Genomic DNA, 23,890 nt, shown 5'->3' on the forward strand with positions numbered 1-23,890 from the left:
ACCGAAACAGATTCACATGCAGGCGTTATTTCAAGAGGCATTAGAACTCTTAGGGGCAATATAGTAATTGGACTCTGACTTAGATTTGAAGAAGACCCGTCTCCGTGCCAGACCAGTTGTGGTCGGTTATTTTGGTTTTCCGTCCCTGTTGGTGAGAATTTAGAATTCGAAAATGCCGCTCAAGACTTCAGCATCACTAATTATTATATTCAGTAAATGTCCATGGGGCTACATTTAATTTGATGAAAATGGCCTCACTGCCTCAGGGACAAACATGGGAAAGAAAATATTCTAATTCTAATATATCACCGAGATAAAAACCCTGGAGAAGGTTTCTCTTACCAAATGCATTTTTTCATTGTCTCGTTCGTTGGTATGAGTTGATTTGTTCTAGAAAGGTGTGGATTCGAACCCAATAAATCATCGGCTTGGGGGGTTATTAACGGTGATGATGAATATTATTATATTAAAAAATTGCATTTTCTGATTTTCTCCCATATTTTGATGTATGGTGGCAGTGTTTTCATCCCGTTGCTGAATCATTCGTACTATTACATGTTCATGATTTCTGGTCTGATTTGCCCATTCATCCGATTTGGGTGAGTGATGATCTATCCTATCCGGTACTAGGTTACGAGTTGCATACTCAATGTATATACAAACCTTTGGAAAGTAATAACTTTGTGGTCGAATATATGATTGGAGTGTTTTTTTTTAGTTTTGGGTAATTTTTCAGGAGCTTAAGGCGATTTGTTCTGTTTTTTTTTTTTTTGCCAAATGTTTTGGCTTCGAATTGCAATTTTTAACATCTTTTGCAAATAAAAAATAAAAGATTGGATTAAAAAGATATAAATTACATTTTTTTTACACCACCTGTCCCGTTTGTCCCAGATGGCCAAATCAGTGACCCACAATCCAGAGGCAAAAGCAGTTTGGCTTTCAAGTCGGTTTTAAAAACATTGTATGGTGGGGGTGGAAAATGAAAGGTCTGAAAACGGCAAATTTTCCTCTTTACCAAACACTCTCTTACATGGTTTTTTGCGGTGGGTTCAGCATAAAGGGTGTTTTCAGAATTATGAAACTTTGCCTGAATCCAACCCAACCGAAAGAAGCTCTTGAAGTTGAATCTTGATTCCCGCTGGCAATTAATTCTCTGTTTGGTGTAAATTTGCAAAAAATACGGGGTCATGTTAGTCATTCAATTAATTATCCTAGCCGTTTGGTGTATCGAAGTCTGAAGATGAAACATATCTATTTATTTTTTCTTTGCTGCAGATGAAATATTTCTTGTTCCTCATAAGAGCATCGTATTATATGAAACTCGTGATAGCTATTGCAGACACAGAGAGAAGGTTCAGAGCGCTCGCGATAGCCATTGCAGCGTAATTAGGCCTTTGTTTCTCTTAGTTTTGCTAGAGCCTGGATCTAATTTACGTTTTTAAGCGTTTGGACAACAAATCTCCACCGTGATCAGCCACCAATATACATTTTGTTCCGGACTTTATCCTGGTAATTGTAGGTTTTATTTTCTGTTTCTTTCTCCAGGAGTTATTTCAATGTTCTGATTTGGAATAGATTCACAGTTTCATCTCTTTTGTATGACTACTAGGGCTAGATTTATTTCCTAATTGTTTGGATTAGGGTCACATATATCAAATTCTTTTCGATTGCAGATTCAGAGGCTCTAGATCTCGATTTTTGAAATTTTGAGGAGAAAAACGTTAATGTTTTGCGTGATCTTCGAATTTTCGCCTCATTGTGAGTATAGATCGCTGAGACGCGTAGATTTAGGGTTTTCCATTGCCATTTACTTGTTTCTTGGCCAGTGAAACTTATCTTCTATTTGTTAACCATAATTTTTTTTCTTTTGAAGTGGTCTTTCATTAAAAGTGAAAATTGGCTCCGCAACGTCGCGCACAACGCCACATGGGTGGCCAGATGCAACAGAGCAATGCCGCTGCTGCTGCGGCTGCTCTGTATGATCACCCAAGCGGTACATCCCTGCACAACGCAGGCCCCGCCAGCGATGCCGGCGATGCAGTCATGGCACGGTGGCTCCAGTCCGCAGGGTTGCAGCATCTGGCCTCTCCTTTGGCTTCAACCGGCATCGATCAACGCCTCCTCCCAAACCTCCTCATGCAGGTACAAAAACGTTTCCCCTTCATTTCATGTCATGTTTTCATTTTATTTTAGAATAATTTGTGATTGGGAAAAGCATCCTCATTTCTGTTCCCTATGGTAACAGAATGCTGAGATTGGATTCACACAGGATTAAAACTTAGGTTTACTTCTACTCTTACTATGAGTGGTTGGTTTGATTATCACTATCAGGATGATCAAGTATATATGTTTCCTGTTTGTTCCTTATTACTCGGAACTTCTTTTATTTATTTATTTATTATATTGTAGCGTATTTTAATTTAATATGCATTTTCTATAAGGCTTTTGATTTTGAGATAATAAAGCAATCACGTCTTGATGTTATGGAAAGGGTTATGGAGCACAATCTGCAGAAGAAAAGCAAAAACTTTTTAAATTATTGAGGAACATCAACTTCAATGGGGAGTCTGGTTCTGAACCATACACACCACCTGCTCAAAGTTCAGGTACTGCAACAGATGGTTTCTATTCCCCTGAACTCAGAGGAGAATTTGGAGCTGGGCTTTTGGATCTTCATGCTATGGATGACACAGAACTTCTTTCTGAGGTATGTTGCCAAATGTTTGTGGTATATTTTACTCTATGAAAGGACACATTTCTTATCTGGTCTAACTATTTTCTCTTGCATTGGAAAATTATGCTTACTTTTTGTTCTTAAATTGAACCGCAGAGGAACTTCCAACCAATTGGTTTGTGAAAAGTAATTAGTGTATTTTTACGTATACAGGGCTCTGTATTTTTCTCTACATCATATTGCAGCTTGGTTGAGCTATATGCTGTATATTGTCCCCCATACTTCAATTTTATACAAGTGTAGGGGCTTCTTACTTTGTTACACTTCATCATTAATAACTTCATTTTGTTTGTTTTTATTGATAGAAAGAGGAATTAGTATATATTAATTTTTTTTCAAATAATATCTAGCAAAATATAATTTTTCAAACAATACTTGCTGTGTCCATTTTATTTTATGCTAATGATTTTGAAGGAATAAAGACTCATCTTGATAATTTATGCATGACAGCAGTTCATGGAGAAATTGCATTCTGTTTATTTTCTACAAAACTGGCATTTATAAGAATTACTTATGATAAAAACTTATAAAAAAGAATTACTTAATATAAAAACTTATAAAAGAAAGAATTACTTATGAAGAAAAATGCAGCAACTTGTTTTTAGGTAAAGCTTTTGCATATGCACTTCAGCTTTAACTTAGTTACATAATACTTGAAAAATTACTAGTTGGATTTGCAATTCCTTACTTTCTCAGAAAAAAATGACATAGTGGAAAATGTAGCAAAAATGAGTTTATATCTAAGAAACCAAGTGTGGAGTGGATGTGGGAATGGGTTCATGGGAGTGCCAAATTTAGGAAACTCCTGAAGTCAGGGGAGAGATGCACATTTTTGTAAAAGATCATGGATTTTTTCTACAAATTTGAGGGGGAAAAGGTGCATGAAAGAAGGTGGTATAGATGGATGTCCCGCATTGAATGGAAAAGAAATCCAACCTAACTTAGTGTGTATAAATGTCATGCTTTTCCAAGCATTTGCACACTGCTAAATAAAATGAAAATGTGTATATGCTTTAGCCTTTAAGTGATACAAGAAATATATATATATATATATATATATATATATATATATATATATATATTTCAGTAACTGATAGAATTTTATGAACTCAGAGAAAAAAATATGAGATACAATCCTGAGGCATTTTCATATGGAAGGGAAGCTAATCCATCAACCCTCTTTATAGAGGAAAACAAATACCACTCTATTACATGCTCATCAGTGTATTTAAAAGCATTACCTAGGCGTTGACTAATCAACTGCCTGGGTTTTCTGGAAGCATATCACATGGGTTACCTTCTAAGTGGGTTATAACTATAAGCATTTTAGTGGAAACAAATGAGCACTTATATTTGAACTATTTGGGTTGATTCAAGTGCTTGTAGGCTTAGAAATGAGGGATTTAATCCTTATATATCTGTGCATATTACTTTGAACCAAAGAACTTACTAAAGATAAATCAAAATTTCCCTAGAAACCAGGTATTCCATAGTTATTGTTTAGTCAGCAGTTATTTAGTGATTTAGGTTGTGTTTGATATCATTACCACTTCTACTTGCAATGTTTTAGGTTGGTCAATACAAATTTTATGAGAAGTAAAATTGGCTTAAGTATAAAAGTATATGAGGTGTAAGCCTCTAGTATAAAGCACAATAGAGGTTGATGCCTCATATGCCTCTATGCTAAAGTTGTACGCTTCTCGCTTCAAGGGTCTGCGCACCTCTTGGCTGTTCCTCCAGGCATTTTCTTAGCACCTTGCCAGGAGGTGCACCTCCAGCACTTTTCAAAACACTGCTTCTTATAGGGTTGTGGAGAAAGGTGAATCTGATGGTAGAGGCGTAGAGATAAATATATGGATTTCAATGAGGGAGATGAGGATGTGATTTTTGGGACGGGGGATATAGCTTGTGAAGTGCAGAGGACTTAAATAAGCAATGCATTGCAATTTGGTGATATGAGTTACAGCTATGAGTTTGTTTAGGAATCTAGTGAGCCTCAAATCAATAACAAAGATGTGGAGAAGAGCTGTTCCTTTAGTCAAGGCAGTATGGATGTTAATCAGGAAAAGGGAAATGCTGGTCCTCTGTTGCATGATTCATCTGAGAGTTAGAATTGATATGTTAAAGATAGTGGATCTAAAAACAATAATGATAGGGGAAAGATATAGAGGGTATTAGAGAAAGTTGAATGCTGATTCTGTCAATGTTTTTTTCTTTTCTTTTGGTGTATTAGGCCCCTATGGGGTGAGACGATTTGTTCCCAATGGCCTACTGCACTTTTTTGTGTAGTATGGTGGTTATTAATGAAATATTGAAATTTACTGTTATTCATCAAAAAAGGAAATGCTGGGGGGAAGCCTAGAGTAGAGGTATGCTATTAGGTCTTACTTGGAAGACTAGGGTTTGAGTTGAGGCATAAAGATGTTGTTGCACAAGGAGATGGCTCAGAGCTTGACAATTGCAGACTACATATTTCAACTACAAAGGAAGCAATGGGGATGAATTAGAATTCTGGAGTTGGGAGGGGAATTAAGGGGCATAAGAATCATAGTTTGGTACATACTACAAAAGCTTTTTCTTGTTTGAGAGGTGGTCTCTAACTCTCTATGGAATTGATCCTTGTAAGAAGTTTTAAGAGGGTTTACAAAAGAAAGGTAGTGAAGGAGAACAATCAATTGGCTAAAGGTGCTATGGACCTATACAACGATCACATTTTTTCTCTTCCTTGTATCCATTTGACCATCAAGTTTGATGGGATAATTTAGTCTTTATAAATTTGTCGATGATGGAGAGACTTGCGGTAATAAACAAGGCATTGCAAAAGCTTTGGAGGAGAATTCTTTGAAGATGCCTGTTGGGGGATGCACTTAAGGACATGGTTGGTTGATGGTCTGATAGACATGTTGGGTAAAGAATGCATAAAAGAGATGTAGGATAAAGTAATGGAGGTGCCAGTGGAGGAGGCTAAAGATGATTTAGTAGTATTTGGCATTTTAACCAAGTGTTGGAAGTAACAAGTAGGGGTGTCAATGGTATTTGAAAATCCGATTTCGAAGTCGAGATTCAACATAATCGAAACGAATTCGGATACTTGAATATCTAGTTGATCGAATTCAGATATCCTATTTATATCGAATAGTTAATCGGATTCGAATTCGGATATGACTTGATTCGATTCGATAAATATTTGAATTCAACCGATTATTTAATTCTTATATATAATATATAAAATATTTAAGTGTTTTATATAATTTATATATATAATAATTAAATTATATAATAATTTATATATTTATTAATTACCTAAAATAATTAATTAGTCGAATTTGAATATTAGATTTTCTAATCAGATTCGAATTTGGATATTGCCTGCTTCGATTCAAATTCAATCCGTTTACACCCCTATTAACAAGAAGACCTTGATAAAGTGATTGATAAAGAAATATAAGTTGGAAAGAAATTAGGGTTGTTTATCTTGGGCAGTGAAGAGATCATGCCAGAAGTGTTTATGGAATTAGAAGAGGTGAGAAAGAAAAGTTTTAATCCAGATTCTACAAGGTCTGAAATAGAACCCAACTAGTATATAGGCGAGCTCTTTCTTCTGTAGGTGGAAAGGAGAACAAGCAGAATTTATTGAAGTTATTAGGAGGTATTTTTGGAGGTGTTATGGAGAGTTTTGAGTGATATGTACAAAATGATTGCAGGTCGAGGGCTAATTTTATATTGGCAAATAGTTAAGGGCAAATTTGGCATTTTGGGATGATTTAGTAATTTTTGTGAGGGTTCTGGTTTTCATAGTGGATATTGTAGGTGGATAGGAGTCTTTTTTTATGAATGTAGATGGGTAGGACTGTAGGAGTCTTTGTTATCGAGGATCATTTGTTTTTGTTGGTTTGTGGGTTGTAATTAGAGGAGTTGGGTAATTGCTGAATTGTTGGAGAGGAGAATTACATTTTTTTTTTTCTTTTTTGGCTTCATCTTGCTGATACTGTTGCCTGAGATTATCTTACACCACCTTGTCCCAAGCCTGGATAAGGAGGATGGTTGTGTCAGGTTGGAAGCTGGCATAGAAACTTTTGCCAAATTCTCATGAATCCTATGATGAATTCTTTGATCATCAGTATCATCTAAGCCTTGTCCCAACCATATAGGGAAGAGATCATTGAGGTGCAATCATGGTTTTGGCCAAAATGGAATTAAGGGGAGAGATCTGAATATGTAGGAGTCCAATTTGATTCAATTATGATATTTTTAATGAATCTTATTATTTGAATTGTGAACCACATTGAGTTTAATAATATTGCTTATGTACAAATGATGATAAAAAAAATATTGCTTATGTACAAATGTAAAACAGAATGGAATGGTGAAACAGGATTCATGTAGCTAACCCCATATCAGTGTTTTAAAAGCGTAGGCACAGGGGCCAATTTGCGCTCAAGGTGCAAAGCAAGGCACACGTCTTTTTGAAACAAGGCGCAAAAATATAAAAAAAAAAAGTCAGAAAATTCAAAAAAATGCCAAAAAATGCAAAATATAAAATATTAAACATAATATTAATAAGAAATATAAACTTAAATTTTAAAATTAGTGGTTTAAAAAACCTATTATCTAAAATTAAAATACATACACATAACATGTAAAGCATATTCAAATGAAAATTTAAAAATAAAATCAAACATATAAAACATTTTCAAGCATGTAAAGCCCACAATCTCTTTTTTTCCTCAATTGCATTACTTCAAGTAGCTAATGTGATGTAAAACATATTGCATTCTTGATTCCACAAGTTACCTTTGTGCCACACCCCTCGAGGCAAGCCCAAATAAGTCCATGTTAGTGTCTTAAATTCTTAATTCTCACAAAAAATAATGATTTTATAATTTTAATTGCCTTTTAAGAAGATATTCTATTAAGATGAATGAATGAACAACATTAGCAAATAGGGGGGTTCTCGCAAATAGCACCTTGGCCCAGCCGTTAGGTTCTAAAAAGGCAAAAAAGCGTACAATTTTCAAAAGGCGCACGCCTGGCCAAGGCGCAAGGTGTATCAGGTGCACCTAAGCACACCAGGCATGCACCTTTTGAAAGTGCTGCGCCTAGGACCTGGGCGAGGTGCCTACCCTAAAATGCACCTCAGTTGTGCGCCTAGGCATGCCTCAGGTGCGCCTTTTAAATCACTGCCCCATATAATTGGGATGAGTCTTTGATGATGACAATGATGACAAATACATATTATTTATACATTATTAAATATGTATATGCATTTATTTGTCTCGGTTTCATAGGTTAAACTTTGTTGTTTCCTAGGAATAGAATTGCCTTGGCAGGCCATAGCTTCCTAGTTGCAGACTGGCTGCCTTACCACCCCCCGCCCTCCAAAAGGTCTACCACTGCCACTATGCTTCTTACTTTTTAGGAGAGTCCTACTGTGGTTCCATTAAGAAAGGTACAATTGGCAGTTTACACATAGAATGTGCACTTATGTGAAAGCTCTGGTTACTGAAGGTTGAATTAGTTCTGTGCTTGTCATTTATTATTAGTCTCCAAGGATCATCTTTTTTCCAATTTGTCAAAAATTGGGTACACAAGTAGAGGTGCAATTTGGGTGGGCTCAGGTTGGGATTTTATCAAAATTTCAATGGTCCTGGCCTGGGAGCTCGGGCCCGGTGCAGTGTACATTCTTCAGATTAGGTACCCGACTTGCACCCCTATATACAAGTTAGCTAAGGTTGCAATGTTAAGTACTTACCATTTAAACATGTCTTTGCACTAAGTTGCAAGTCTTTATATGATTCTATATTTTCTTAGTTTTGTCCACTTTTCTTTATAGGATTACTTCTATGAGAGAGAAGAAGTTGCATAAATGTGACTTTATTGTTAGTACAATGGATAAATGCAGTGAATCCACTATTGGATTGGTCATGGGACTAAGTAATGGGTGGGGGTGTGAGTGTTGTCGTTTTTAGATGTAGACTGATAACCTCTAAGAGGATAAGAAAGAACACTGCAAGTTTTCCTTATTTTTTTTATCCCCTAAAATGCTTACTACTTTATATGTCATATTGATGGCAATTGCATTTTATATTAAAACCTTTCTGGACATTCATTTTAAATTTGGTCAGTAAGGCTTTTATCTTTTTGTGATGAAAATGCATGCGATTGGTTATCTCCTGTTGGTATATAACTTTGGAGTGCATATTTGCATTTCTTCCTTTGCTTTTGTTGACAATATTGTTTTATCCTGTTGGCAGCATGTTATGTCAGAACCCTTTGAGCCATCACCTTTCATGCCATCTGTTACGAGGGGGTTTGATGATGACTTCGATGGAATTACTAGCAGGCAACCAAAAAGCCAAACAGATGCCTCAATTAGATTGCCAACTACTGAAAAAGAGAGTAGTGCAAAGGAGAGCAATTTGGCTAAGATTAAAGTTGTGGTATGTTGGTTCACTTGCTGATAACTTTTCACTCTATTGTACAAATAATCTTTCTCAGGGTACAGTTTCTTTTTTTTTTTTATCAATAACCTGAAATTTTAAGTGTAATAATAATCTACAAGCATACATTTGCCCTTTGGAGAGATAAGGATTCTTACCTCTTTACGTTTTTCTTGAAGTTAAGGTATGTTGGTTCACTTGTTGATAATTTTTCACTCTATTGTACAAATAATATAGTCTTTCTCAGGATACATTTTTTTTTTATCAATAACCAGAAATTTTATTAATTGTAATAATAATGTACAAATATACATTCATGCTCTGGAGAGATTCTTACCTCTCTTTCTTTTTACTTGCTTTCAGCTATGCCCAAAATAATTGATCTCTTCTCACTCCTTGCTTAGCTAAAGCATCAGCCATGCTATTTGCTTCCCTTTTTACCCACTAAAATCTCACATCCATTCCTCTAGTCAGCCGTTTAAACTTTTTAAGTTCAATCTGATACAACCAAAGGGCAGCCTCAACATCTTGCAACCATCCAATTACTAGCCTTGGATCACCTCCAATAATTAAGTTGGTGATATTCCTCTTTGCCCTTTAACCATAATCTCCACCCTTAAGCAATGTTTTTAAACCATTGTTGATTCACCTGGTTGGACCGTTCAAACCATCAACCAGATAAAAAAGTGGGTCTCTCCATTGTTCTCTCTCTCCTTCTGAGAAGATGGATCTACATTGCTCCTGTGCTCCTTCCTCCACTTCTATTGCAGCTGCGGGAGAGCCACTGTCAGCCTACCGGCTGTGGCTACTCGACCTTTCTTCTCACTCTCTGACGTGGCTACTCGACCTTTCTCCTCACTCTCTGACTTTCTCAATCTTTGACACCTACAAATATCCAATCTTAATCTTTCTCCCATCTCTTTCTTTTCCTCTTATTTTTCCATCTACCCCAGTAAACCTAGATCTAAGGGAGTATATGATCTAAGGGTGTATATTCAAGATCCTGATTTAAAGGCTATAACATAACTACGGGTTGAACTGTTGACCTGTGACCCTATACCAATTGGACTTGAGAATGGTGCGACTGTATGGCCTTCTTTATTTTTGAAGCTACCTCCTGTTCCTGAAGGGCCTGGATTTGCAATACTGCTACCATCAAAATTAAGCTTTAGAAAATCCTCTTAAGGTGGATTTGACTCTCTGCTTATGGATGACTTTCTTGTTGAAGTCTTTGTTGCTTCTGTCCAATTTTTGGATATATTGTCTATTGTAAATGAAGAGAAATTATCTAAACTTTTCACCCAATATGCCACCTTAATGGTGATGCATTCAACCATTTCTTCCAAACTTCTCTCCTTTTCCTTGAAGATTCTTGCATTCCTTTCTTCCCAAACTATCCAAATGATTTCTGCCCTTGTACATATCCACATGATTCTACTCTTTTTTTATCAGTAAATAAAACATTTATTAACTCATCAATTGCTCATTGAAGTACAAGAGTTTAGAGTTTTAGCATTGTAGTGACCTAGATTACAACAGAGTCTACCCCCTTTTTTTGGCCAAGAAAATGTTGTCGAGGCAAATAAGCTTGGCATATTGGAAGAAAGACTCCACTTGCGTCTGAGCAAAGAGAAAGACCATTCCCAAATACAAGCAACAAATTGGCAAGAGACTAGCAAGTGATAGCAAGTTTTATCATTAGCTTTGCAAAGTATACACATCAACAAAGAGATAAGCAACACAAAGGCATCCTTTTTTCTACAAGCAGCAAGTTTTTTTGTACTGAAAAACCTCCAAACTGAAATCTCCGCAGGATGTGTTGGCACCAAACCTCCTTTGTAGGAAAAGGATGTAACAAAGGGCAGACAAGACTCTAAAGAAGAAGGCACAAGTGAAAGAACCAAAGAGAGGAGTCCAAATCTGACTATTAGGCTTATTGGGATCCAAGTAAACCCCATCAAGAATTTTAATAGGCTCAAGGCATAGGGTAACTCTGAATCCCTAACTCTCCTTGCTAGTCCCTAATATGTTAAAACTGTTACTGGAGGCAGAGGGGGACACAAACTTTGAGACAATCTCTTTTTTTAAAATTGGACAGAGCATACAGAGAAGGAAACTGGTCTTTCAAAGAGGATTGCCCTACCCATTCATGCTTCTAGAATTTAAAATTATTTCTAGTAAAAGATTCATACCTGATACAGTTTGTTTTTAATCCAACACGAAGTTACAACCTCAATATAATCTCCTTAGATTAGTGGTGAAGTGAGTCTTTCTTTCCCTTCTATTTCAACTGCATTATCTTGTTTGATGGGAATTCCATTAAGGTTGAAAGCGTTAGGCCCTGATGGTTTCACAATGGCCTTTTATCAGGATTTCTGGGAGATCATCAAAGCTGATTTGGTTAGAGTGTTCAGAGAATTTCATATAAGGTATTGTCAGTCTAGGAATGAACTCAACTTTCATAGCTTTGGTTCATAAGAAAATTGGTGCTGCTAATCCTAAGGATTTCCGACCTGTCAGTTTAGTTACAAGAATTTACAAGACAATTGCCAAGGTTTTGTCTCTTAGAGTGAAGAAGGTCATTCCCTCCCTTATCTATTAGTTTCAAAGGGCTTTTGTTCAGGATAGGTAAATTGTGGGTCAAATATTAATTACTGACGAGTGTCTTGAGGCCTAGAAGAGATTAAGGAAGAAAGGGGTGGTGGTTAAATTGGATGTGGAGAAAGCCTATGATCTTGTGGATTGGGAGTTCTTAATTAATATCATGAGAAGTTGTGGCTTTGGGGAGCTATGGTGTAAATGGATTAGAGGTTGCTTACAATCTATCCACTACTCAATTCTTGTCAATGATTCGGTGGTTGATTTTTTTGAAGGGTTTTGTGGTCTAAGACAAGGTGATCCAATTTTACCCTTCCTATCCACTTTGATAGCCGAGGTTCTTAGCAAGTTGATCATTAGAGCCAATGGTCTGCGGTTGATTAATGGTTGGTCAGTTGGGAGGGATGGAATCTAGGTAACTCATCTACAATTTGCAGATGATATCTTAGTTTTTTGCGATGGGGATTGTAGAGATGGGGTGGAGAATTTGAAGTTGGTAGTGAATCTCTTTGAGAGGGTCTCCAAGTTGATCATTAGAGCACCAATGGTCTACGGTTGATTAATGGTTGGTCGGTTGGGAGGGATGAAATCTAGGTAACTCATCTACAATTTGCAGATGATATCTTAGTTTTTTGTTATGGGGATTATAGGGGGGGTGGAGAATCTAAAGTTGGTAGTGAATCTCTTTGAGAGGGTCTCCAATTTGAAGATTAATTGGGGTAAAAGTTTATTGGTTGGCATTAATGTATAGGAAGATGTTTTGGGGGATTTGGCAGGCTATTTGGGGTTTGAGAAAGGAAACTGGCTGATCAAGTATCTAGGGTTATCCCTTGGTGACAACCCTAGCTAATCTTCCTGTCTACTACATGTTGGTTTTTAAAATGCCCTAAGTTGTTGTGAGAAAATTGGAAAAGATCATGAGAGATTTTTTGTGGGAACCCAAGGAAGGGAAGAAAGATCGTTTGCTGAGTTGGGAGAAAGTGATGAAGCTTAAGGCAAAAGGGGGTTTGGACTTTGGAATTTAGAATATTAGAGTGAAAAATTGGGCTTTGTTGAGCAAATGGCTATGGAGATTCCCATTGGAAACTAAAAGGCTTTGGCACAAAGTGGTAGCAAGTATTCATGGGTTGTCAAGTAATGGATGGGATGCTGGTTGACTCACTGGGCTATTTTGGCTACCCTCGGAAAGTCATCCACGACTGTCTTCCTATCTTCCTTAGACACATCAGGTATGACTTGGTTTCAGATCAGAATATTAGGTTTTGGGAAGATATATGGATTGGGGAGTCCCATTTCCAATCTCAAAGGTAGACTTGTGTCTGAGTTCATTTGTTCCCCTCCTTTTGGTTTAAACTGGAATTTGGAACTCACAAGGAATCTTAGAGTCTGAAATTCCTCTTGTGTCTGCTTTGCTTACCTTGCTAAATCCTGTGGTTCTTGGGGAGGGGGTGTGGATAGTAGGATGTGAACCCTCAATTCGGTCAGGACCTTCACTTGTAAGTCTTTGTTTTAACTCCCTTGTAACATCCTTACCTTCCCTTTCTCATGCTTTCACTGCTAAGGAAATTTGGTGTTCCCACATACCTCCTAGAGTCATTGCTTTGTTGGGAAGTGTACCACGGTTGCATTAATACTTGTGATAAACTTCAAAAGAAGATGCCATACTTTGCTTGTCCCCCAATTGGTGCTGCTTATGCAAGCTTAACGGTGAGACTGCAGTTCATCTCCTTATCTCCTGTCCCTTTGTTGGCTTTATCTGGGACTGGTCCGCTTTGCTTTTTAGTTGCAGTTGGCTTACTCCTGTTAATTTGGGAGAGTTGTTTGGCCATTCTGTTTGTAGCTGTTCTACTGGGAGGGGGAGATTGATGTGGAAATGTACAAGGGAGTGGTCTGGACAGTTTGGGAGGAAAACACTTGAATATTTAGGGAAAGGAAAGGAATAAGGACGCATTGATTGAGGTCATAACCCTAAGAGTGACACAGTGGGCCAAGACCTTGGTTCTTTTCTCAGACTTTAAGGTAGATGTTTTCTTTTTCCGAGCTTGGGGGGTTATAGCTGCCTCATCTTCTAGAAGACAGATTGCAGCAGTGGACTAGTCACCCCTGCCTTGTGGCTGGTTGAAACGAAATTTTTATGGGAGTTGTGTGGGAATCCAGGCCCCTCTGGAATTGGTGGGATGATCAAGGATGAGGAGGGCAATATTTGTGCCTTCTTCTCAAGTCCAGTTGAGCAAGGAGAAGGAGTTGGGTTTTCAAAGGCTAATCATTGAAGGTGATTCCAAATTAGTAGTGGACTGGTTAAGGAAAGGGGTAGGAATCTCTTGGCATCTAAGAAACCTTAAGTTGTTCAAATGGCTTTCTTGGAACATGATTATTCAAGTCCAATGGGTTAGAAGATCTGCCAACTGTTTGGCGGATGGTCTAGCTAAACAGGGTGTCTATTTATATCCTTCACAACGTCTTGTTGTGCTTCTTTATTTGCTTAATGAATTCATTTTCTTAGTTGCTGATAAAAAAAAAAAATCCATTAAGGTTGAGGCTCTGTCAACAACATTCCATGGCAATCAGCATGGACACCTCATTTAGATGGGTCCAAAGGTCTGTGAAGTGTGAACTCCATAGCAGAGATGCCAGCTAGAGGAGTTAATGGGGATCATTTGTGCTTGGAAGCTGTCCCACCCCACTAGTGTTGGGGGGAGGGGTAGTCAAGTGACTAGTCTTGCAACCTTTTGTTTTCTTTCTGATAGAAAAAAAAGTTGCATTGAATTTTTTACTGATAAAACATACTAGTAACTTTTTTTTTTTTTTTGATAGAGAGAATATGAAATGTAATCTGATCTTGCTTTTAGTCTATCTGTTATGTCTATTAGAGTTTCAAGATTGAATTAGTTTTTATGATCCACAAGACTGAATACTCTTCAAGAGCTGTTTTATGTTAAGTCTTGGGAGGCAGGGTAATCTAGTAAACCAAAAGAAAACAGGGGCATTATTGTACTTGCACTTATTCTCTAATGTTCTCTTCTAAGAGAGGTTCGGCTGGTTTCTCTTAGCCCAAATCTCTCTTTCTCTTCTCTCCCCCATCTCTCTCTTCCTCCTGGTCTGCAGCTCTGTTACAAGATTGAATTACTATATGAATCACAATCAAAGAAATATGAAACTGAATTCTTAACATATTTGTAATATGAGATTCTCTAATGTTTTAATGTTCTGTCTCAGGTGCGTAAAAGGCCTTTAAATAAGAAGGAACTGTCCCGGAAAGAGGATGATATTGTAACAGTATATGATAATGCATACCTAACTGTCCATGAGCCAAAGTTAAAGGTTTGGATACTTGTCTGCTGCATCAGAATAGCTTACTTGATCAGCCGGACTTGTCTTCCTAATGCATGCTATGATGTTGGATTTATGTTGACTTGGAGTTGAATTAAATTTCTGCTGACAGGTGGATTTGACCGCATACGTGGAGAAGCATGAATTTTGTTTTGATGCTGTTCTAGATGAACATGTCACCAATGATGAGGTAATACTAATATTGTCAGAGATTCTAATTTCCTATGCTGCTCTTTTCCATGTAATTTGGACGTTACATTTTTCTTGGTTGCTTTTTCATTTTATCTTCCTCAAGACTTACCTACAATAGCCATTTTTTGCTTCGTCTTTGAAGCTATTAATACCAGCCTTATTTAACCATAGGCCCTCTCAATCTTTGTTTTCTGTTTGGTAGATTTTTTTTGTCTCTAACCTTCTCACCCATGCTTTCATTTGTATTAGAAGATTTTTTATTTTATTTTATTTTCTCTAACCTGCTCATTGTAACAGGTATATCGTGTCACAGTACAGCCAATAATTCCTACCATTTTCCAGCGAACAAAAGCTACATGCTTTGCATATGGCCAGACAGGTGCGTAGAGCCTTGCTGTTCCCTTCCTCAGATTGCATCCCATGAAAGCCACTGACTATTTTATCGCTAAAGCAATTGATTGTTCCACTGATTTTTTTTTCTGCAATAACCATATTTTTCTCAAAGCTAAAAATGTTAAACATCACTAATATCCAAGATTCTATTTTTCTTTTCCTTATCAGAAGTATAAATGATTGCCTTATTATATTCATTTTTCTATCAGTTAGTCTTATTAAGTACAAATTTCTCTTATCATCATCGCTTAATTTTAAATGAAGAAATGAACAAACTAATAAACAAGTTCTCACTTGTGACCAACAATTGCAGGTAGGACTGTAGAAGTTACAAATTTCTGATGCATTGTACTGCTTTTCCCCCATGCAACTCACTCAATACCTAGTTTGATTTTTCTGAAATTTGTTTTTTGAGCATACCTCCCAACCAAAGAAATAATAATAATAATAATAAAAGAATGACAAAAAGAAAAATAATTAATTATAGTAAGTGTTTTTGAAGCTTTGGCAAGGTAGCAATGATCAAAACTGTGTACTTCATAATTATTTTCAGGGAGTGGTAAGACATTCACAATGCAACCACTACCACTTAGAGCAGCAGAGGACCTTGTCAGACTATTAAATCAGCCCACCTACCGTAATCAGAGATTTAGGTTGTGGCTTAGCTATTTTGAGATATATGGTGGAAAGCTCTTTGATCTGCTCAGTGATAGAAGGTCAGTCTATTTCTCTGCTTTTGTTTTTGTTCCATCCCTGTATCTTGGGAATTCAGACACAAATTTCCATTGAGCAATTATTTTTTCATTGGAAACAGTAACTTACTTCATTAACAAAATATTACGATACAACTGTCAACCCCTACAATAGGGTGTTGAGTCCAAGGTAATATTTATCACAACACTACCCAGAACAAACTCTCGCTAACAGTCCCTTGTTTGGCTAAGGTATCAGCTAGTCCATTAGCTGATCTTCTTGTCCACTTGAAGCAAGCACCAATCTTCCTTGTTATGTTGAATATTTCCCTTATAGGTTGTCTATAAATCCAGGCTCCCAAACTACCTGCTTGCAACCAATCAATTAACAATTTAGAGTCTCCTTCTATTTCAATTTGATGTAACCCCAACTGTTTGGCCCCAAAAACAAAGCAAAGATTCTGGGCAGTGTTGAGCAATTAATTGAGATTATAGAATGGTTAAACACTTGCATCCAGGGCTTCAGGCTTTTCTTTTTGTGAGTTATTATTATTATTATTATTATTATTGTTATTGTTATTGTTATTGTTATTGTTATTGTTGTTGTTATTATTATTATTATTATTATTATTATTATTATTATTATTATTATTATTATTATTATTATTATGAGTAACCAAAAGAAGGAAAGTGGTATTGAAAATAGACTGGCCCAAGTGACCCAATAGATGTGAGTCGCCCCATCTAGGGAAGAGAGCTTCTGTGCAGTTTGTACAGGTCTAGGAGGTCACACAAAATAACTATGGGATGTGCTTGTGGATAACAGCTAGCAAACACAAAGCCTTAGGACTATTATACTTGGTATATTTTACAGGGATATCTTGTTCTTGTGTTAGTAGCATATTTACATTTTATAGTGTTTATTTTTCCATGTAAATGTTCTTAACTAGGAAACTCTGCATGAGGGAAGATGGACGACAGCAAGTTTGCATTGTTGGACTGCAGGAGTTTGAGGTCTCAGATGTACAGATTGTTAAGGAATACATTGAGAGGGGAAATGCAGCACGAAGTACAGGCTCTACTGGTGCCAATGAAGAATCTTCAAGATCACATGCTATTTTACAACTTGCCATTAAGAAGCATAGTGAGATAAAGGAATCCAAAAGACACAATGATGGAAATGAATCCAAAGGTGCGAAGGTTATTGGGAAGATCTCTTTTATTGATCTTGCTGGTAGTGAACGAGGTGCTGACACTACTGACAATGATCGACAAACAAGGTATGTTTTACTATGTTCTTTTCCTTTCCCTATTCCAAGTTATTTGCATCAAGTCATTGTAACATTTATAACAACTCATGTTTTTTATACTTATTTACCCTTTATTTGTGAATTATGATCTGCAGTGTGAACTTGTATGTACACAGGTCTTATTGATCATTTGTCAAATGCTCTATACCTTGTTTGAGTTCAATCTACATTTAGCTAGCCATATCCTCTGAACACATTGTTTAGTTGTTAGGTAGACCACAAATAAGCTTTGGCAATGGCATGCCAGTCCATTCAATGCACATCAGATGGGGGGTTTAACTATTAGATGGGTCCAAAATGAAATAAATTCAGCCACCCAGCCTATCACATTCTTTAGTCAGCAAAAGGGAACATGATATGCAGTTCAATTAACAATAGTCATTGTTTGGAACTAGCATATATTCTTGTAATGTAGGAGATCTTCAAGGGGAACCACTTAAGTGGTGGAGATTGCACTGACTTTTTGAGTATATCTGTGGTATCACTCTTTTTAGACTATACTGCAAATTTTTATGCTTCAATCTTATCCACTTCCACTTGCTTATACTATTTGCAGGATTGAAGGAGCAGAAATTAATAAAAGTCTTTTGGCCCTCAAGGAGTGCATTCGTGCTCTTGACAATGATCAGATTCATATCCCATTTCGTGGAAGCAAACTCACAGAGGTACTCCGTGATTCCTTTGTTGGCAACTCAAGAACTGTGATGATCTCTTGCATTTCTCCAAATGCAGGGTCCTGTGAACACACACTCAATACTTTGAGATATGCCGACAGGTAGGACCAGTTTGAATGTGAATGAAAATATGCATCAATAGAAATGGTGCTTCCATTCTTCCTGTTTATATTTTGAATTGATTCATAAAAGAAACTGCTGATTGAACAGGGTTAAGAGTCTCTCAAAGAGTGGGAATGCTAAAAAGGATCAGGGCCCAGGTCCTGCTAGTAAGGAATCTTCATCGGTACCATCTTTGCCAGTCTCTGTTGAGCCAGAGGATGGTTATGACCAAAACCAAGAAATGAAAGCGACAGATATGGGCAGAAGGGTTGTAGAAAAAGAGAACTACAATTCTACTGCTGATTTTGACAGACAGCCGTCTAGCTTGCCTTCAAATTATCACTTCAATGTCAGGGAGGATGGTGGAATGGTTTCTGGTTCTTTGGATCGGGAGAGGGTTGACTTGAGAAACACATTTGGTGGTAGTACTAGTCATAAAGTGTCCTCTATTCAAAACACAAATAATGCTCTAGAGGAGGAGAAAGTGCAAAAGGTGTCTCCCCCTCGTAGAAAGATCAAAGAAGAAAAATCAGAGAAGCAGGGAAACTGGGCAAAAAGAGATGGTTCTGGATCTGACTTGTCAACAAGCTACAAGCAACAAAATTCATATGATTCTACAGTAAACAACGTTGGAACCAAACAATATGAACCTGAGCCTCCTTGCCATGATGGAGAGATCAATGCAATACTTGAGGTAGGATGTTTACACAAATCCCACTATAAAATTTTCTTTTCTCTATTTTGTTATGTTATAATAAGGCATGTCAAAGGTTTTTTTTTTTTTAATGTTGATATTCTTTCCTGCATCCGCTTCTGTAGGAAGAAGAAGCTCTAATTTCAGCTCATAGAAAAGAAATTGAAGATACAATGGAAATTGTCCGCGAAGTAAGTCTTGATTTTTCGCCCTCTCTTTCAAGAAGTTTATGCCCATATTTTGTTAATGATATTTATCGTTTCACATGTGAACTACTCCATTTTTTTCTTTTTATTTTTCTGGCGACAGAACAATTGTTACGCACAATTGGTTATGTTATCCATTCAGCTTCAATCACTTATTATTATTAAATCATTTTTTAGAATACAGTCTATAATTCTATACCCAGGTACTTTTTGAAGGCATTCAGTGGATGGGACCATGATCTTGATCTGATCCAAATCTAATACAATTAAGCGAATTCCAATCCTAAATATACTAGAAGGCCTAACATGTGGTGCCTCTAGAATCTCTCAAGGAAAAGATTAGCTTAACAGCTCCTATGTACTACCAAATGTGGTACTTCAAGCCTAACATACACAGACATAGATTAGCCAATAAAGTTCATAATTCTCTATACCCATTTCTTAACGAGCTTATAATCACCTTGGAGTCACCTTATAGAGTCTCCTTCACCAATAGGCTCCGAATACCAATGTTTTAAAATGTGGAGGCATGAGGCGTAAGCCTCCTTAAGAGGAGGGGGAGGAGGAGGGAGGAGGAGGAAGGGGAGGAAGAAGAGGAAGGAGGATCCCATTTTTCTTTATGTTTAATAAAAATTTATTTTCTTTTTTTCTTCCCTTTCTTTTACTTTTATTTTTCTTTATTTTCCTTCTCTTTATTTTCGTTCCCTTTCTTTTTTTCCTTTCCTTTCCTTTGCTTTTTTTCTTTTTTTTTTTACGTCTTTTTATATGAGGTGTGTGTGAGGCGCATGAGGCGTATGCCTCTAGTATGCCTCATGAAAAAAGCGTAGGCGTATGCCTCTAGTATGCCTCATGAAAAAAGCGTAGGTGTATGCCTCAGAGGCGTCAATGCCTCTTGCATACGCCTCCCACGCCTTTTAAAATGCTTCCGAATACAAAGCTCTAATTTTTCTTCCTTTGTTTCTTAAAACTCCTACCCTTTAAGGGCCTAGATTCCCCTCGAACACCTATGTGAAGGACAATTATTCTTACCTTTAGGCCATGTTAACCAAATATGTAGAACATTTAAAAGGCGCACCTAGGTGGATTTTAGGGTATGCACCTCACCCAGGTCCTATGTGCAGCCCTTTCAAAAGGCGCACGCCTGACGTGCCTTGTTGTTCATTCATTATTTTTTATGTTGAAAATTAAGAATTTAAGGTCCTAACATGACTTGTTCGGGCTTGACTTGTGGGGCATGGTACAAAGGCGACTTGTAGAATCAAGAATGCAATATGTTTTACATCACATTATCAACTTGAAGTAATGAAATTAAGAAAAAAAGAGATTGTGGGTTTTACATGCTTGAAAATACTTTATATGTTTGATTTCATTATTAAATTCTCATTTGAATATACTTTACATGTTATGTTTATGTATTTTAATTTTAGACAATAGGTTTTTTAAAACATTTATTTTAAAATTATGTTTATATTTTTTATTAATATTATGTTTAATATTTTTTATTTTTTTATTTTTCTAACAGTTTTTTATTTTCTTAGAATTTTTTGTATTTTTGTGACTTGCTTCAAAAAGGCGTGTGCCTTGCCTTGCACCTCAGGCACAAATTGGCCCTTGCGCTTTTAAAACACTAGGTTGAGGTAGTTGTTGATGAGACTCATCCAGTGGGGAAGGGGGTGTTATGTTTGTGCCTTGAATCCTTTATTGCAACCTGCTTCATGACAGGCTCTGAGTCAAGTTGACTAAAAACCCAAAGGCAAAATTTGTGGTACAGACCCAGTCCATATTCAGCTAATGGGTCTGACCTGAATACGGAGAGTTATGTAGTTTGGGGGTTTTGTCTTGTACATTGTTGATTCTATAGTGGATTACTTCTCCTTCAGCCATGGACATAGGCTATAAGTCGAACCACGCAAATCTGTGTGTTCTCTGTTCTGTATTTCTCTTTATCTCTATTTTCTCTTTATTTTATTGTGCCATTCGAATCTGTCTCTGGGTTTTTCTCAACAGGGGGAGTCCTACAATATGAACAAAATAGTAAGCACAGTACTGGAAGTTAGAAAAATACTAAGCTTGGGAAAAGTTGTGTATTGGGGGTGAATTTGGAGGAGGGAGAGATCAGGGAGAGTGCTGAAGTGCTGGGGTGTGAAGTCAGTCTCGGGGTGGCCTTTGAACTACTTAGGGTTGCCATTAGGTGATAATCCTATGAGAGAGAGCTTTTGGAACCCGGTGGTGGAAAGGTTTGAAAAAAGACTGGTATCTTGGAAAAAGAACTACCTCTCTCTTGGTAGGAGAATTACACTAATTAAGGCCACACTTGCTAACTTACCCATCTTTTTCCTGTCGGTGTTTAAAATCCCAATGAAGGTTGCTAACAGATTGGAGAAGCTAATGAGAGATTTCCTGTGGGAGCCAGGAGAGGAGAAGAGGGATCATAGAGTTAGCTGGGAGATAGTGTGTAGGAGTAAGACTTGTGGTGGTTTAGGGCTTGGGAGTATTAGGAGAAGGAATATGACTCTTTTGGGAAAGTGGTTGTGGAGGTTCCCTATGGAGAAGGAGAAGCTATGAGCTAAAATAGTGGCAAGTATACATGGGCTGGAGTACAATGGATGGGGCACTGGAATCAGAGCTAGGATCACAGTGGATGAGAAGAAAAGTGAATCTCATCCAGGGAGCTAAAGAATCGAATTAAGACAGAAACATCACTGGAATCAGAGCTAGGATCACAGTGGATGAGAAGAAAAGTGAATCTCATCCAGGGAGCTAAAGAATCGAATTAAGACAGAAACATCACTTGGTTGGGTTGTGGGTCAGATTGTTATTGGGGGTTGCTCATGTCGTTTATTTGGGGTTTCTGGGGGCGTGAAGGACTATAATTATGGTGTTTTCATGTTTATATGAACTGAAAGGATAATAGGGTTAAAGGGTATAAGATGCGTGTGGTTAGGTGGATGCAAAATCTATTGTCAATTGGGGTTCTGCATCACCTTCCTTTGTAATTTCTTTTTCCTTCTAATAAAACATTTCATTTACTTTCAAAAAAAATGGCTACTGTCAATTGGGGTTCAGCATATGGTGCATTTAAACTCAATATAGACCAAAGAAATGAGTACATAGAAAATGTAGGAGGCCATTGTTTGATGGAAGGTTTTGATTGATCACCATCCCTTGATGTAACATTTACTTTTTGATGACTAAATAAATCAAATATCTGGTGTCATCTTATTGAACGGGATAGTAACAGAACTTAATGTTCTATGCATTTAAGAGGACCAAAACATAATACATAATTTAGGAGAAATAAATGTCTTAAATAGGAATTCAGAAATCAGGAAATGGCTGATTTGGTCATTTGATTTAGAATATGGTCAGAAATGAACCTAGGAGCAACTCCAATAGGTGATTAAAATAAGGCATAGAACATCTACAACAACAACCGTAAGAAGCAATCTGTTGTAAGTTGAAGGGACTGGAAGGAGCTAGGGGCAGACCAAAAAGGAATGCACTGAAGTAGTAAGAAATGATTTAAGTGCTCATAATTTATCAATCGTATGACACTAAATAGAATGGAATGGCAAAACAGGATTCATGCAGCTGACTTCATATAGCTGGGACAAGGCTTAGATGATGATGATATTTAATTTTTTATAATAACTAATTATTTCTTGGCATATTTAATTTAAGTGTTAGCTTTCGATTAAAATATTGTAGGTTCAAACTCCCATTCAAATTTGAATATCATTTTATCAACTAATCAGATTTGTGTACACAATAAATGAAAATGTGACTGGATCAAATTTGGTTATTCTCAGATCTTATCCAAATCAAACTCATCAACCAATTAATTTTAAGTTGTAATAACTAATTATGATGTTCTTTTAAGTTCTATTAATCCATATAAGTTTTCTCTGTGGTTTTTTCTTTTGTTCTTAATATTTTTACCCACTTTTTTTATTATGGCAGAAATGTTTTCTCACTTCACTTTTTCTTTGCATTGTAATTGCTGGACTATGCAATACTTGTTATTACAAGTATAAAATGTTGTGATCTTCATCTTCTACGGTTTTGCTGCATCAGGAGATGAAACTGTTAGCAGAAGTAGATCAGCCTGGTAGTCTCATTGACAACTACGTTACCCAGTTGAGTTTTGTTCTTTCACGCAAGGCAGCAAGTCTGGTTAGCCTTCAAGCTCGTTTGGCAAGATTCCAGCATCGCCTGAAAGAGCAAGAGATACTGAGCCGCAAGAAGGTTCCTCATTAAGTCAGTTAAAGGTTCCCCCTCCATTTCAACCCAAGGCCTCCTTTGTGAATCTTGCATCTCAAAAATGGCACCATTTTGTGTTGGTAATCCCTTGTGGTTTCTTTAACTTGTTACCATATCATTGTGGTCAATTGTTAGAACATTTCATTATATTTGTACATTGGCTGCCCCCTCCCCACCTTCCTTTTTTCTTCCTGGGGGAGATATAGATTTATCTGAATTTCTGTTCTCCTTGCCCCTTCTATTCTTAAACATAAATTTCAAGCAA

The 23,890-nt window shown here is 37.0% G+C and overlaps 1 protein-coding gene across 1 annotated transcript; it reads left to right on the forward strand.

Moving 5' to 3' along the window:
• The first annotated feature begins 1,038 nt into the window (after window positions 1–1,038).
• LOC148861495 (kinesin-like protein KIN-13A) lies at window positions 1,039–23,890 on the forward strand. The gene is made up of 15 exons (XM_088982639.1): window positions 1,039–1,189; window positions 1,276–1,509; window positions 1,674–1,758; window positions 1,874–2,142; window positions 2,492–2,707; window positions 8,989–9,174; window positions 14,989–15,093; window positions 15,215–15,292; window positions 15,592–15,673; window positions 16,241–16,403; window positions 17,330–17,659; window positions 18,246–18,464; window positions 18,574–19,159; window positions 19,285–19,350; window positions 23,440–23,890. The coding sequence occupies exons 4-15, from the start codon at window positions 1,927–1,929 to the stop codon at window positions 23,620–23,622; spliced, it is 2,430 nt and encodes an 809-aa protein (XP_088838765.1). The 5' UTR covers window positions 1,039–1,189; window positions 1,276–1,509; window positions 1,674–1,758; window positions 1,874–1,926; the 3' UTR covers window positions 23,623–23,890.

The sequence above is a fragment of the Nelumbo lutea genome, chromosome 4 (assembly GCF_056320005.1).
Source record: "Nelumbo lutea isolate HS-2025 chromosome 4, American lotus-T2T, whole genome shotgun sequence".
NCBI classification, from domain to species: domain Eukaryota; kingdom Viridiplantae; phylum Streptophyta; class Magnoliopsida; order Proteales; family Nelumbonaceae; genus Nelumbo; species Nelumbo lutea.